We start from the raw sequence: 16,217 nt of genomic DNA on the forward strand, positions 1-16,217 counted from the left end.
AACAGCTGGATCTCTGAGAAGGTTCTTGGAGAGGAGCAGAGCATGGCAATTCAGAACATAAAAGAACCAGCTTTAGCTAGGCAGTGATTGGAATAGCTGGTGGCCATCAAGGTAGCAGAACTAGTTTCTCATCTTAATAATTTCCTCTGATACATGGAGAGGAACTGAAAAATTATTCCAACCTCAAGTATGCCTACAAATACAAGCGGAAGTGCTCAATACTTATGTGGGTAACAATTCTCTTGGAAAGGCATTTTTATACAACAGCTAACTGTGTAATTATTTTAGTCACCTTTTCCCATATCCTTAATTTGTTTAAAACCAAGGTCATTATCAGATCAAATAATGGCTTTAGGTAAAGCATAATAGTCAGATCTTATTACCCTTTATCAGGCTATTAGAATCCATTAAAAAGTCTCACAGATTTGCCTAAAAGTGTGCTCTAAGAGAGTATTTGATTCCACATTCTTTATCATTCTCAAACATTCATTTAACTGAAGTATGAGACTTAATTTAACAGTTTAGAATATATTAAGCAGCAGTACAGCAAAAAGTGAGAATAATCTAGATGCTTTTATTTGCAAATAGTCTTCTAAGGAATATTGATTTTGTTTTCCTCTGACATGTAAATGATTTTGGACAGGATATTTCTGTTAAAAAATAATTTGACCTTTTATTTCATAGGGAAACTGCTTATTACTTATGTTACATTTTTAAGGATACCAAAGCTCATGACCACTTCTCTTCTTATATAACAGCACTTAAAAGGATTCTCTGAGCACAGTAACTATTACTTGTAGAACCAACAGATTCTTCCTAAAAAATCTTGTGTTTCTGTTATATGAGGTGTTTTCACATACATTTATTTCACTCCTTCTTTACCATAAACCTGTGAGAGTAGTAGAGCAAGTATTACACTTCTTTTGTGAAATCCCCATTTTTGCAGTGTAAAGTAAGACATTCAGTAAACTGTAAGTGACAGGGATGAGAACTGGCTCTCTCAATATAGAGTCCTTGACACATTAAGGACAACTTGTGACTTTACTGGCTGCCTTCTCAGGTTTCAAGTTATGTATCATAGCTCAAAGCTAGGCTTCAATTAAAAAGCTCTCCTATTCACAATATCCTTTGAAGAATGATAGGCATATAACAACAACAACCACATTAGTAGCAGCTAAATTATGCTAACTATTCAACGAAGAGTTTCATTCTCACACATTCTTCACTGCTACTACACCTCTTAAATCCCATGTGTTTCCCTAGAGAGACATGCTTTTTCTGAGAAGAATCTTGTCTGAATGTGTGAATTTATGTAATAGCACTCTTAAAACAACAGCATATTCTACGATAGGTACAAATTTGTGATTTCAATCACTTACATGGAAAACTAACATTAATTTCTTCATGAGGCAAAATAGCTTCAATGGTTAAAGGGGCTGGCAGGCTCCTAAGAGTTGTTCAAAATGTAGATAGTTCAATTTCCTCTCAATTTGCCAAAAAGTCAAAATTTGAAGAGTCAGAGTGAGCTCAAGATATCTTAATGATATAAATGCATATCTGGATGCTAGGCAAATGCAGTTCATTTGTAACATTTATACAACCAAAGTTTTCTCTAAGATAAACACGACTCACAGGATGGGGATTGGAGAGAAAGGCAACCCAGGACACAGTGACAAATAATCTTTCTTATATTAGAAGTAAAAAAAAAAAAAACTTATATAGCAAAAACCAAGGTAGAAATAAAAGAGCTATATTTGGGGAATTCAGTCATGGTTGAATGGTAGCTTTGCTATAACAAGCTGGATAACCTTGGACTTCAGTCTACTGGCACTCAAGTATCTTATCTTTCTTATCTCTATACAGCTAGGAAAAAGGCAGGGCAGGAACCAATACAAGGAGTCTGAATGAACTGTCCCAGATAAAGTCCTTAACTTAAGACAGTAGTCTCTAATCTAAAAACAGGAAAGGAATGCATAAATATAAAGAAGTAAAACTGCCAGGACTTAATATGTGATTACATTGGAATGGTGAGAGAGGAAAGCAGGACACTCTAGGGTGACTCGTAGATTTCTGACATGCAGGACTGGGACGGTACCAATCACCTGGAAAGGGATGGAGAAGAGGAGGCAGGTTTGACCATGACTTCTGTGCAAATTAAAACTTGAGATAGGAGGCGATAAGTCGGAATGTGGGTCTTTTCTCAGAAATCTCTAAATTTCTTATTTGAAAATCCAGTGTTCCAAATATTGGATTTGGTAAGGTCAAGAAACACCTTCTGTCTGTGGGCTCTTGCTGGTAGCACTGTTTAGCTCTTTGTGGGGGTGGTAGCCTAGGTGGGTTCTTAAACTTTTTTTGTGCTACTGATCATTTTGGCAGCTGAGTGAAATGTACAAGTCTTAGGAGAATATTACAAATGCATAAGATAGATTTTAGATTGAAATTCTGGAGACTAAAGGAATTTATAATTACAACTGTATCCCTCAAAAGAATTTGGGGCAGGAGACAGACCCCACCAAGAAAATTATCCTTTCTAGTGTTTGAACGGAACAAATACAATGAAATAAATCCAGTTTAAAAGGCATTTTCTCTTTCATTCCATGCTCTCCTCTTAGCTACCAAGTTAGACAAAGGCTTTCAAAGTGCAAAATTTAAACTTGCCATTAAGTGGCATCCAGAAAGCAATTGCTTCTTTTTTTTTCTTTTTAGGTTTTATTTAAACTCAAATTAGTTAACATATAGTGTATCATTAGTTTCAGAGGTAGAATTTAGTTTCATCACTTACATATAACACCCAGTGCTCATGATAGCAAATGCCCTCTTTAATGCCCATCACCCATTTACCCCATCCTCCACCGACCTCCCCCATCAACCCTCAGTTCTTACTCTCTTATGGTTTGCCTCCCACTGTATTTGATCTTATTTTTCCTTCCCTTCCCCTATGTTCATCTGTTTTGTTTCTTAAATTCCACATATGAGTGAAATCATATGGTAATCTTTCTCTGACTTATTTCACTTAACATAATACATAACATATTACATTCTACTTCCATCCATGTCATTGCAAATGGCAAGATTCCATTTCTGATGGCTGGGTAATATTCCATTGCATATATAGGAGGAAGCTGGCTAGCAAAAACAGACTTGTTCAACTACTCAAGGATTGAGGATTAAAGAAAAGGAAAACCCTGTCTCTGATTCTCTAACTTAACATTTTCCCCTAAGAATAGAGCCTGACATCTCAGAAATCAGATGCATTTTCAGTAGGAAATAGAAATAGTTACTATAGGAGAGAAATTTGTGCAGGTAACTGGAAGACTAAGGTGCTAAATTTAGCTTAAATGACCTTTGAGAGAAAAGAAAAATCTCTGTAAAGCTAGGTAAATTTACAAAGAGCAAAAGTGAGATAACAGTTGACTTAAATAAGATGATGAAATATATATTTACATATCAACATTTAATGTAATTTAGAGCAACATAATGAAAAAGATTTATTTTGGTGATACCTGATTAAATTTAGAGGTTTAAAAAATAAACCTACTCATTTTTTTTCTTTTAAAGTAGGCTCCAATGCCCAGCATGGAGCCCAACTCTGGGAGCCCAAGATAGGGCTTTAACTCATGACCCTGAGATCAAGACCTAAGCTGAGATCAAGAGTCGGACACTTAACCAACTGAGCCACCCAGACACCCCAATCAATTCATTCTTTTTAAACTTGGAAATTTGTTATAATCCAGTTTCTAGACCCAGAACAAAGTTTATGATCAGTTTTCTCATATGCAATGTTCATATACAGTTGATCCTCAAATAACATGGGTTTGAACTGCAAGGGCCCACTTATATGTGTTTTCTTTATATATAAATACACTACAGCACTGTAAATGTATTTCCTATTTCTTATAGTTTTTTTTTTTTTTGAGAGAGCACACACATGTAGACACACATGTCATGTGCAAGTGGGGACAGGATGGGCAGAGGAGAGGGAAAGAGGATCTTAAGCAAGTTCCATGCTCAGTGCAGAGCCAGACTTAGGCTTTGATGTCACCACCAAGAGATCATGACCTGAGCTGAAACCAAAAATCCAATGCTTAACTGAATGAACCACTCAGGCGCTTCTCCATATGATTTTAATATCATTCTCTTTTCTCTAGCTAACCTTATTGTAAGAATGCAGTATGTTATACATACAGCATACAAAATACGTGTTAACCAACTGTTTACATTGTCAGTAAGCCTTCTAGTTAACAGTAGGCTATTAGTAGTTAGCTTTTGGGTGAGTACCCCTAACTTCCATATTGTTCAAGGGCCAATTGTATTTATTTTTTGAAAGCAATTGAAAGCAACTGTATTTATTTTTGAAAGCAAAGTCCGCTCTTAAAATCATAAACACAAACATCAAAGTGTGACAGCCATGCCAAAAATAAAAATAAACTCACATGAGGTCTTAAAGTTTTTCCATTACATAAACATCTGTAGGCAAGGAGAGAGATACATTTCCTTTATTTTTTTCCTTTTTTTTTTTTTTTAAAGATTTTGTTTATTTATTCATGAGAGACAGAGAGAGGCAGAGACAGAGGCAGAGAGAGAAGCAGGCTCCCTTTGGGGAGGCGGACGTGGGACTCGATCCCAGGTCCCCAGGATCAGGCCCTGGGCTAAAGGTGGCACCAAACTGCTGAGCCACCTGGGCTGCCCTTTTTTTTTTCTTTTTAACCTTAGAATAGGTTTGATTTCTTTAGGTCATTTGAATTTCATTTTGTATGAAGGATTTCCTGTTACTCTAATGTTTCCTTTCTTTTGCAGTTCAGAATGTAATCATAGGAAATACATATGCTCATGTATCATAGAGATTTCAAACCCCAGGTTTACTACAGAGTGACTGTGTGATCTCTGACAAGGCACCTAATCCCTTCTAGCCTTACCTGTAAAAGGGGAAAACTAGCACCGATCTCACATAGGTAGCTCAATGTTAATGCTCAGTGCCCGGAATTGAATGCTAGCTCCCTTACCAATGCATGACTTTATTTGTAATCAATTGTTCATGTTTAATGTCACATTAACCAAACACAACAGCAAATGATTTAAAGTCCCTCTCCAATACTCACCACGGTAAGGCTGGTCACAGAGGTTTTCCTCTGTGCCTCCTTTCTTCCAGACATCAGATGAATTTGTACTTGCTATAGCATGTCCATTCTTCAGAGCCAGTCGGTACTGGGCAGCTCCATACAGAGAGTGGTGCTCACATTTCCACCACAGTGAGGCATTGGAGTTACAACTGAACATTCTCAAGGAAATTGTGGGTTTGGTAATACCTAGCCCAAGGCACTTCTGGGATTGCAAATGAAAGAGCCGATGCTGGGACACCCACTTCCACAACATGTCCCCACTTCCATCACAGTCCATCGCTACTATCCAGTCATTCAGTGGCTTGATACACTTGCCCGTGTTTTCACTGATGATGGTGAATGGATCATTGCCTGAGTCAAGATAGTCAAAGAAGACATTTCAGGATTCTGAACTCTGTGGTCAGTGTGCCTTTGTCCCCTGCTTGCTGATGAGTCTGAGCACCATTGGACTATTCCCAGCCTCCAAACTCTATCAACTGCAGTGTACTACACAAGGTCAGAGGACAGTGGTAGCCAGGGAGCCAGTCTGCCAGGGTTCATAGTCTGCCTCTGCTACTTATTACTCATGTCAATCAGGGCAAGTTATTTAACCACTATGCCTCAGTTTTCTCTTTTGTAAAATAGTACTTCATATGGTAGATGTGAGGTTCAAATGAGCTCATATACGTAAAACACTTAGAATAATATGTATATTTGTTATTGTTATTCCATGAAATATCTTCCCACACATACTTTATTTAATGATATAAAGAAGCTTTCTAGTTTTCATCTGCCTTAGACAGGTGGTCTAAGGTCAATGAAAAATATTGAGAACCTATTCAGGGCTGCAGTTCTGCTTTGCTTATACTTTAGCTACTATGACAGGGTAAATTATTACATGGCATTAACTTGTCTCAGAGGAGATGGGGAAACTTCTGAGGGGGCAGAAGTAGAATAGTGGGGTAAAGGGATGAGAGGAAATGAAGGTCTGGATTTTGAGGATAGGAGGGACCCATGGTCAGCTCCACCATCATACCTTCAGGAACATGATGGGAAGTCTGTGAGGAGGGGCCCAGGGGGCTGCTGACTGTGTGGATCATGAAGGGAGGTTGAGCCTAGGCTCCAGAAATCAGCTGAGATACAGAATCCAACACCCAGAAGGTTTGCACAGTGGAAAACTCAGAAGCATCGAGTATAAGCTAGAGGCTAAAGGAGAGATCTCCCTGAATATTTCCCTGGTAGTTTCCCATGAATTAGGGAAGACTTCAGTGATGATAGAAACTGAAGTTCTGTTAACTTGGTAGAATAGGACTTCAGAATAAAATTTAATTTGGTTTTATGAAAATAAGCAATGCATTGTTTCATGCACACCTGAGCTTATGGAACAAGATTCACATGTGTTACAACAAATTACAATTGAACAATTTGGCCAGTGCTTTTAGAAAGAAAAATTTTTTGAAGTTATAGCACAAAAGTTCATGTTGGTGAGAGTAAAACTGAAATATTTTCGACAAATGTAAACAATCATTGTCAATGAACCAAAGGGTTCAGCAGAAGGACCTATAAAACTTTAGTTCCCAAACAGCACTTTCATTTTGATGCCAGCTTCACAAACACTGATTTTACTAACGCTAAATATCTTTTCTAATAATAATTCACAGGCTTTCAGAGTTAAAAATTCTCATACCAAGGACTTGAGGGGAAATTTCACCATATAAATAGTAACTATAAAATTAAGTCAAGTTTCAGATTGAACTTGAAATTAAAGAGAATTTTTTTGTTTTAAACAGCAGCGGCAACAACAAGAGAAACAATAGGAACAACCACAAAATCCCGTAAAACATTAAATTACTTCTGCTTTCAAATCTGTATTTTAAAATATCACACAGGGCTGCAGCTAGGTGTCTTTGTCATATTAGCTTCCATCCTTCACTCTTCTTTCTTTGACATTTCTCTGCCACTCTCTACTTTGTGGACACAATTTAGGAGGGCAGATGACAAAAAAGGAAAACATACTATCTTAGAAGATTATCACTCACAGTTTCTCCAATGTCCTTCTCCCACACATTTAATATCCACTTAGACCCATGAGGGTCTCTCAAAGTATTCTCTCTCTCCTAAACTATTCTCTCTCACTTCTCCAAAATAAATCTCGCATTCCAAAGTATCCGGAATTACTGCAGGAAATTTCCACAGGAAAGCAGGCATCCACCACCCTTGCTGGAACCTTCCCTTCCCTTCCCTTGCCCTATGGTCTCATTGTTCTCTTTTCTGGAAACTCTGCTCTATGCCCCTTGGACCCAGATAGGTGAACTAGGCTAGCAGCAGCTTTGCTACCTTTGTGGTTTGAAGTTCTTAGACTTTTCAAATAGTCTTTGCAGAATTCAATAGATTAGCTACAGTTCTTAGTATAGTAGAAGCAGTGGAATAAGGATTTAGGGGTCCTAGACTGAAGACCTATCTCAGCTACCAGTTGGGGGACCTTGGGGAAGTCACTTACTATCCCCAGGGTTTTTGTATCTTCAAATCTAAGATAAAAGCAAGAAAAAAATATATATATATTAGATAGTATATAGTAGTAACATTGTAGCCTTCCACAAGACAACAGTTTTCCTAGCCTTGCAGGTTTTTTTTTTTTAATTTTTATTTATTTATGATAGTCACAAAGAGAGAGAGAGGCAGAGACACAGGCAGAGGGAGAAGCAGACTCCATGCACCGGGAGCCCGACGTGGGACTCGATCCCGGGTCTTCAGGATCGCGCCCTGGGCCAAAGGCAGGCGCTAAACCGCTGCGCCACCCAGGGATCCCTAGCCTTGCAGGTTTTACTGGTCTTTGCTAAGTTCATTGTATATTGTTCTTGAACAGATGTCCACAACTTTATTATGTCATGCTAATGCTAGTAGCATTTTAGGTCATTCTAATCCTTTTAGTATCAGGCATGTGGACTTAGGGAACAGTGACACTTCATACTCTTTGGAAGGGAAAGAAAATTTACTCTTTCCCATTTACTATATGTTTTACTTCTGGGACACCCATAGACTTAACAAGCTTGTAGAAACTCTGAAAGTGTACAGGAGAGGTGTGGAGTAGCATGCATAAGCTATGTTAAAAAGGAGCTGCCGGGATCCCTGGGTGGCGCAGCAGTTTGGCGCCTGCCTTTGGCCCAGGGCGCGATCCTGGAGACCCGGGATCGAATCCCACGTCGGGCTCCTGGTGCATGGAGCCTGCTTCTCCCTCTGCCTGTGTCTCTGCCTCTCTCTCTCTCACTGTGTGCCTATCATTAAAAAAAAAAAAAAAAGGAGCTGCCAAACTTCTTACCTAATTGAAACATCTATGGTCATAAATACTTGCCTTATTCTAAATCTGTCTTTTAACCAAGTCTGTACAATGTTTGATGTCTATAGTGGTCACTTAGCACAAATATTAATTATTGATATGATTTAAGGAAACTTGCTATTAGCCTTCATACATAATGTATGTGTATGCATTCATAAATAATACATAAGTCTTCTCATGGTGTTTCCCCATATCTTTCCTTACCCTTGGCAGAAGCTGTTCAGTCTGCCTGAGTCTTGCGACCCTATTGAGATGGTGGATTGAAGAGTGGGAAGGATTGAAAACAATTACTTCTTAAAGAAAATGTGTTAAATAAGGGTATATAAAATATTTCAGGAATGTATTACATTTTGAAAAGTTAATTACAGAGCATGACTGCATCTTGTTCATGTTACCTCATATTGGTCCTAAATGGGAATTTTATTTTATTTTTAAAGATTTTATTTATTTATTCATGAGAGACACACACAGAGAGAAAGGCAGAGAGACAGGCAGAGGAAGAAGCAGGCTCCATGCAGGGAGCCCGACGAGGGACTCGATCCCAGGACGCCGGGATCATGCCCTGGGTTGAAGGTGGTGCTAAACTGCTGGGCCACCAGGGCTTCCCCTAAATGGGAATTTTAATGTTTACTTCCACATACAATATTTGGGCAAATCTTAAAGGCAGAGGTTGATAAAAAGAAGCATCCCTAGTAGCAAGTTTTATATGCTACGTTTTACATAAACATTCTAGTTGTGTCTGAAACGAAATATACTGAAAATGAATTTTTAGTATGCCATACCCATCAGAGGAAAACTATCTCTTATTGCCTAATCATTAGGTAACTTTTTCTTACCTAAACCAAAGAGCCTTGCACATTCCAAAGAGAAGTTGAACAGCAACATTTTATAATCACAGACAAATGGAAAGGGAGATGAAGGCAAAGGATGAAGATTGCAGCATTTTTAGTTTTAGGGGGGAACTTCTACAGCTCCCAATGTTAAGTATTTTGTGGAGTTGCCACCATGTGTGCTGACTGTACAAGTGGAGTAGAAGAGTCAGAAGTCTGGGTTTGCCAGTTCAAAAACAGGTCTGGAAGTGACCTTGGATCCATGATAGTCTACTAGGAGTCAGAAAGTTTTGGGGTTCAGATTGGGTGGTATGGGCTGGTAAGAACCTCAGGAGTCCCAGAAGGATTGGTTTACTTCAAGCTATTAGCTCTCCAAGGAAGCAAAAAAGTAAACTAAGCAATTGGCATTTCCCCAAAGACACAGAAGAGCTCCTTCAGCAACTGAGCAACCCAGACTATCCGCACAAACCTAGCTGCATACATGTAACCGAGTACATGCCATTACCAGTATGATGAAGCTGACACACTGCCAAACAAGTTACTCAAATGGCTGGGGTTTCAAAACTCCAGCGCTTCCCTTAATGGGACCACAAGGTCTGGTCTGAGAGTACATGTAAGCTGACCAGAGCAGCTGCTGAGGGTAAGGAAGGATGCAGGAAAACAAATACCTGCCTGGACCTTGTGCAGGGATAATGGAGTTAAGCTGGTGCTCTTTGGTTTGGGTTGATGAGAAAGGCCAGGGATTGGAGAGATTGCAAAAATTAATCCTTAATCTTGAATTCTGTAGGGGAGACAAAACAGCTAAGACTAAACCGGAAGTAGGTAGAGGGAAACCAAGACTTTGGTGACTGAAAGGTTAGTGTGTTTTGACTGTAGTTAGTCGTGGCAGTGAGGTTTTTCTCCCTGGACTGTGGGGCAGGTGGAAGAGAATTCTCACAGCCAGTGAAGGGCTTTGGGGATTCGCACCCCTCAAGCAGCGTGAATCAGGACATTATTCACTAAAACGTCCTCGATGTAGATGGGGTGATGTCACTCATACCTGGGAAGCTTCTTCCTATCACTCTCTGAGAAAAGTCTAAATCTGGCAGGAATCCACTTTAGCTGCCAGGAGAAAATCAGAGCCACAAGGAGCCTACCGTTTTCAAAGACTTCCTTGTGCATCTTTTACTTCCTCAATACAGCAAAGTTAACAGAAGAGGTAGGTGGTGATGGCTCACTGACTGCCCACTATGCAGCGCGACTAAGAAAGTCCTCTGGGGCACCTTCTGCCAAGGCAAAAAGAAAGTAAAAGCAAACCCCGGTTGCTGCGGAGGTGGGGGGGGAGGGATGGTGAGGCTGGCACTACCCAGAGCATCAGCGCAGAGTCTATTCCTGGTCCTGCTTCCGCAGTCAGAGGCAGGAAGGAGGTCTGCGGACAAGTGACCTGCGCTCGAACTTGCAGCCCTGGGCCTCCTGGGGGTGGGGTGGGGGGTCTGGGAGCTGATAAGCCAGTTAGAAGAAAGGATCGCTGCTCAAGGCTTTCGGGGAGGGCATCATAACGGAATTACGATCATGGTCACTTTGGAAGACATGGCTTAACCTGACTTCCTTCTGACGTGCACCTTTGGCGAACGCGGAGCAAAGTCGGGGAATCATTAATCATCCTTGGCGCTGTGGGTAGACAGTTCCTCTAGGCACGCAGTGGCCCAGGTGACCAAGAGGCGAGGGAGGGGCGAGACGGGCTGGATGGGGTTTGGGGGTCCTGGGGAGCCCTTTACTCCAGGGAAGCCAGCTTTTAGAGGCGAGAGGACAAGGAAGCGGGGGGACCTGCACAGAAAGGGCTGTGCGCCTTCTCTACAGTGGCCTCTTCTCCCTCAGCACGAAAAAGGCCCTGCCCTCCACGACCCCCCCAGTCCTCCACGCCTCCTCCTGCCCTCCATGTCCCCCCTCCACGCCCCCCCGCCCTCCACGCTCCCCCTGCCCTCCACGCCCCTCCGCCTCCCCCCTGCTCTCCACGCCCCCCTGTCCTCCAAACCCCCTGCCCTCCACGCCGCCCCCGCCCTCCACGTCCCCCCCCCCCGCTCTCCACCTCCCCCTGCTGTCCACGTCCCCCCTCCACGCCCCCTGCTCTCCACGCCCCCCTGCCCTCCAGCCCCCTGCCCTCCACGCCCCCCCCCCGCCCTCCATGTCCGCCCCCCCCCGCTCTCCACCTTCCCCCTGCTGTCCACGTCCCCCCTCCACGCCCCCCACCCTCCACGCCCCCTCCACCTCCCCCCTGCTGCCCACGTCCCCCCTCCACGCCCCCCGCCCTCCACACCCCCTCCACCTCCCCCCTGCTCTCCACATCCCCCACGCCATCCACGCCCCCTCCCCTCCCCGTCCCCCGCCCTCCACGCTCTCCCCCTCCCCCCCCCCGCCCTCCACCTCCCCTCCACGCCCCCCGCCCTCCACGCCCCCTCCACCTCCCCCCTGCTCTCCACATCGCCCCCGCCATCCACGCTCTCCCCCTTCCCCCCCCGGCCTCCACGGCCCACGGCCCTCCACGCTCCCCCCCTGCCCTCCACGTCCCCCCCACCCTCCATGCCCCTCTGGCGTCCACGTCCCCCCTCCACGCCCCTCCACCTCCCCCCTGCTCTCCACGTCCCTCCCGCCCTCCACGCCCCCTCCCCTCCCCGCCCCCCCCGCCCTCCACGCTCTCCCCCTCCCCTCCATGCTCTCCCCCTCCCCTCCACGCCCCCCTGCACCGGAAAGCCCCGGAGCGCCTTCTCCCCGGCCCTCCCCTTCGGCTCACTCGCTGGGCTCCAGCCCCCTCCCGTGGAAAGCAGAGGGGAAGAGACCCGAAGCGCAGCCCTAACCCGGACCGCGGAAAGTCGGCGGGCCCGACGACGTCGAGGGCCCTAGCGGCCGGCAGGCTGGCGCGCCCGCGGTTACCTGTGCGGCCAGAGGGCTCGGCCGGCCGGAAGCACCTGAGGAGGAGCACCAGGAGCTCCGCCGCGCGGCGGAGGGTCGCCCAGCGCGTCCCCATCCCGAGCGGGTCCCCAGGCGCACGCGGCACCCACCCTCTCGCCGCGCTCCGCCGGCGCTTTTGCCGCCCGCCTCCCGGGCCCGGCCCCGCCCCCTCCGCCTTCCGCCAATCAGGCGGGGCGGGGCGGGGCCTCGGGGCGGGGCCTCGGGGCGGGGCGCCCGCGAGCCGGGAGTCCGGCTCTGCTCCTGGAGGCGGGAAGCGCGCGCGGAGCGAGAGAGCCGAGTGTCGCGCAGGACCTGGCAACGCCCTGGTGGGCGGGGTGGGTGCAGTCAGGGCTGGGTCCCGGTAGCGCACCTCCGCGTGGGAGGACGTCTTCCCTGCATGACTGCGCTGCAAGGGCACCCACATCCTCTCGTGCCCCAAAGGCGGAAACCTGCGCCCGTAGCGTTGTTGCTGCGGTCACGCCAAGGGATCCAGGTGTCCCGATTGCGGCCGTGTATCTGGATAGCGCAAGCAAAGGCGAGGTAATGGCACGCTGCAGTTTCACCTGCAGTTGTTAAAGAATTAAAAGCAAGAGCCACTCGAGGGACCCTACAATCAATAGTTCCAAAAGATTTAAGCCACATAAGCACCTGACTTTTGCAAGTAAGCTCTTTTCTTAATAACAATCCCGTAGAAATGTGGCTGTCTGCATCACAAACCAGCGGTGTGACAGTGACACTTATCCTGTCCCCGTGGCGTCTGCAGCCCCTGTAGCTAGGCTGACCCTAGTTGCCTGGTCGTAGATGTCCTATGTTTTCAAACCCCATAAAGGCACATGATGTGTGCCCAGAGTCACCTGCATTGCTGTCCCCTGAGCAGCTTCTTCCACGAGGGGAGGACATTTAGGCTGCCTTTCTGATTGCAGCCGCCAAGGCTTCACGGTGGCTCCCAAATGCGCCTTGGCTCCATCCTCTCCCTGCCGGGGCCTTTCAGCTCAGTGGATACTAAGCACCTGCCACCACAGGGATGGGCACCTCCCAGGGTGAGATGGAAAGACAACATCCCTCCCTTGCTCAGTGTTATTGAGGCCGCACACAGTTAACTCGGAGCAGAATGAACGGGGAGACTGGACAAAGCTTCAAGGGAGACAACACCCAAACTGGGCCTCTGGGGGTGCATAGGAATTTGACCGTGCAAAGCTACTTGGAGAAAAATAGTGACTGACCTGCAGGAAAAGTAGTGTCAGGATAGGTCAGTCCAGTAATGCCCGGCCCGCTGAGTCCTGTGTTGGAAGTAGTCGTGGTAGAGGCTTAAGTGGAAATGACAACAGAGAGGTGAGTTGTGGCTGTTTTGTGATGTGCCTTGAATATAATATCAGCGACATTGATTTGATTCTCTAGAACTTGCCAATGGAAAGTTCTGAGTAAGACAATCTGCTACTGCTCTGACTCCCTCTGCATTTACGGCTGCTTGCCTTGGTGATCGTGCCCAGCTTGGAGCTAGTTGAGGGCAGTGCTCTTATCTTCTCATTTTTACCTTCTTACACTGAGTACCAGAGTAAGCTTTCAATAAATATTAGTTTACCTACTTAATGAACTCCTAGAGCCACCCCTTTTGCATAGGGCCTACAAGAACTCCTGCTCTCATTATGTTGAAATAGTTTCTCAATTGACCTTCCTACCAGTAATTTCCCTTTTAGGCAAAGGAAACACTCTTAAACACTGGAACATGTCACCTTTCTTCTGCTTGCATCCTTTCAGTGCTAACTGGGAGTTCAGAGGGATTGTGAACCCCTGAAATTATATACAGATTTACGAATACACTTAAAACTTTTTTTTTTTTGAGAAAGAGAAGAAGTCCAGGGTTTTTATGAGAGTCTCAAAGAAACCCATAATACAGAAAGAAAACCTATCTAGGATAAACCAAGCCCTTCTATGATCTGAACTTTTACTTTTAGTCACCTTCCTATGTCACTCCTTGGTTCAAGCCACCTGTCTGAACCTGTCTTGCCTTTTCCTATCTCTGCCCATATATCCATATGGATAAATGGATATATATATATATATATATATATATATATATGTAATATATCTAAAATGTCTCTTTTGCCTCCCTCTCTTGTCTTAGTTCTACCTTTCCAGTTAAGGCTTTGCTCAAATCTCACATTTTATATAAAATGTCTCTAAGAAAAACCCTGACCTTTGGGGATTCTAAACATCTGGATAATGTTGTACATTCTAGTCACTTGCTGCTTGAGTGATCACCCCTTATTTGCAGTTTTGCTCTCTGTGGTTTCAGTTACCCTCAGTCAACTACAGTGCAGATGATTCTTCTTCTGATATGTGGTCAGAAGGTCAATAGGTAAAACTCTGTCCCTACATCATTCAGCTCATCAGGTAGGCATCTTATAATTTCCCGTCATCACTAGGAGGATGAATATAGTATAATATTTTGAAAGAGAGAGAAAGAAGAGTCACATGACTTTTATTGCAGTATATTGTCATAATCTCTTACCATAACTAATTTATAAATCAAGCTTTATCATGGTTATGTATGTATGTATAGGAAAAACATAGTATATATAGGGGTTGGTCCCATCTGTGGTTTCAGGCATCCACTTGGAGGCTTGGAACGTATTTCCCATGGGTAAGGAGGGACTACTCTATTTTTTCTGTAGTTACATGTGCACTGATACTCCATGTAGGTTATATGTTTTAAATAAATATTTATTGGGGATCCCTGTGTGGCTTAGCAGTTTAGCGCCTGCCTTTGGCCCAGGGCGCGGTCCTGGAGTCCCGGGATCCAGTCCCGCGTCAGGCTCCTGGCATGGAATCTGCTTCTCCCTCCTCCTGTGTCTCTGCCTCTCTCTCTCTCTCTCTCTCTCTCTCTCTCTAAGTCTATCATGAATAAATAGATAAATCCTTAAAAAAAATAAATATTTGTTGCCTATGGTGACAATAGAAAGCAGTGTATCCTTCAAGTCTTACCTTGAATGTCACTTCCTTAAAGAAATCTTTCTTGACTCTACAGTCTAAGTCAGCCTCCTCTGTGATAGATTCTCAATGCATCTCACACTTTGTCTTGATAGCACCTAGCATAGCTGGATTAAAGAGTTATGCACTCCCTCACTGGTGGAATGTCTAGCTCCCTTTCCAGGCTGCAGGACCCATGAAGGCAGTGTCTGTTTAGGCACTTCTATGTTCCCAGGACCTGACCCATGATTTGCTGTATGAATGAGTGAATAAATACACAGTAAGTGCCTCATAAAGGATGAATGAATAAATAAATACATGGTAAATGTCCGGTGCGGGCAACAGGAAGTTTAGGCATTTAAAAAAGGGAGAAGTCAGCTGGGGTGGATGGGTGGGAGGGTCTTCAGGCACTATGTTGAATGTCCTTGGATGAGTAATGGTCAGTAGATAGGGGTGGTGGGGAGGACACTACATGGACTGAAGCAATGATGTGAGCAAAATAACAGACATCTGCCACTGGCTGGGTGCCAGGCCATGGGGTTGAGCATTTCCGGTGTGTTTTTGTATCTGATAATCATCCTATGAAGAAACTATTATCATCCTTATTTTACAGATGTGGAAACCGAGGCAACATAGACAAGATTGATATAACTAGGCCAAGGTTAATAGCCATAAATGAGGATACCAAAATGGAAATCTAACTATAGAACGTGCATGAATGTGTGAGAGTATATTATTTTATTCCCAGTCACAATTAGGAAGAGGAAACATGAGCTTTTAGGTCTTCGAAGTGAAGTTTTTAAATATAAAATGTATCATATCTAAAAAATAGTAGCTAGGCTTTGGGCCTCCTCCTGACCATGTCCACCTTTCTTGCACACAGAGGTAACCCCTCCTCAGAGTTGTTTATCATTCCTTCATTTATAGTTTCCCCATAGATGATTCATTCCTTAAATAGTCTATATAATGTTGCAGGTTTTTGAATTTTATGTAAGTGGAATCATTTCAAGTTTTTTGGGGTACTTTTTTGCTCAAAATCATGCCTATGACATT

General features: G+C 44.3%; 1 protein-coding gene across 2 annotated transcripts in view; it reads right to left on the reverse strand.

Annotated features, from left to right (window-relative positions):
- Positions 1 to 12,310, reverse strand: part of LOC121471383 (lymphocyte antigen 75) — a 127,257-nt gene extending 114,947 nt beyond the window's left edge. For both annotated transcript variants that reach the window (XM_041722103.1, XM_041722102.1), the window contains exons 1-2: positions 12,177 to 12,310; positions 5,100 to 5,471 (exon numbers count right to left, since the gene is read on the reverse strand). In XM_041722103.1, coding sequence (XP_041578037.1) covers positions 5,100 to 5,471; positions 12,177 to 12,270 — 466 coding nt within the window. In that variant the 5' untranslated portion in view covers positions 12,271 to 12,310. The remainder of the gene's footprint in view (positions 1 to 5,099; positions 5,472 to 12,176) is intronic.
- Between the last annotated feature and the right edge of the window lie 3,907 nt (positions 12,311 to 16,217).

The sequence above is a fragment of the Vulpes lagopus genome, chromosome 11 (assembly GCF_018345385.1).
Source record: "Vulpes lagopus strain Blue_001 chromosome 11, ASM1834538v1, whole genome shotgun sequence".
NCBI classification, from domain to species: Eukaryota; Metazoa; Chordata; class Mammalia; order Carnivora; family Canidae; genus Vulpes; species Vulpes lagopus.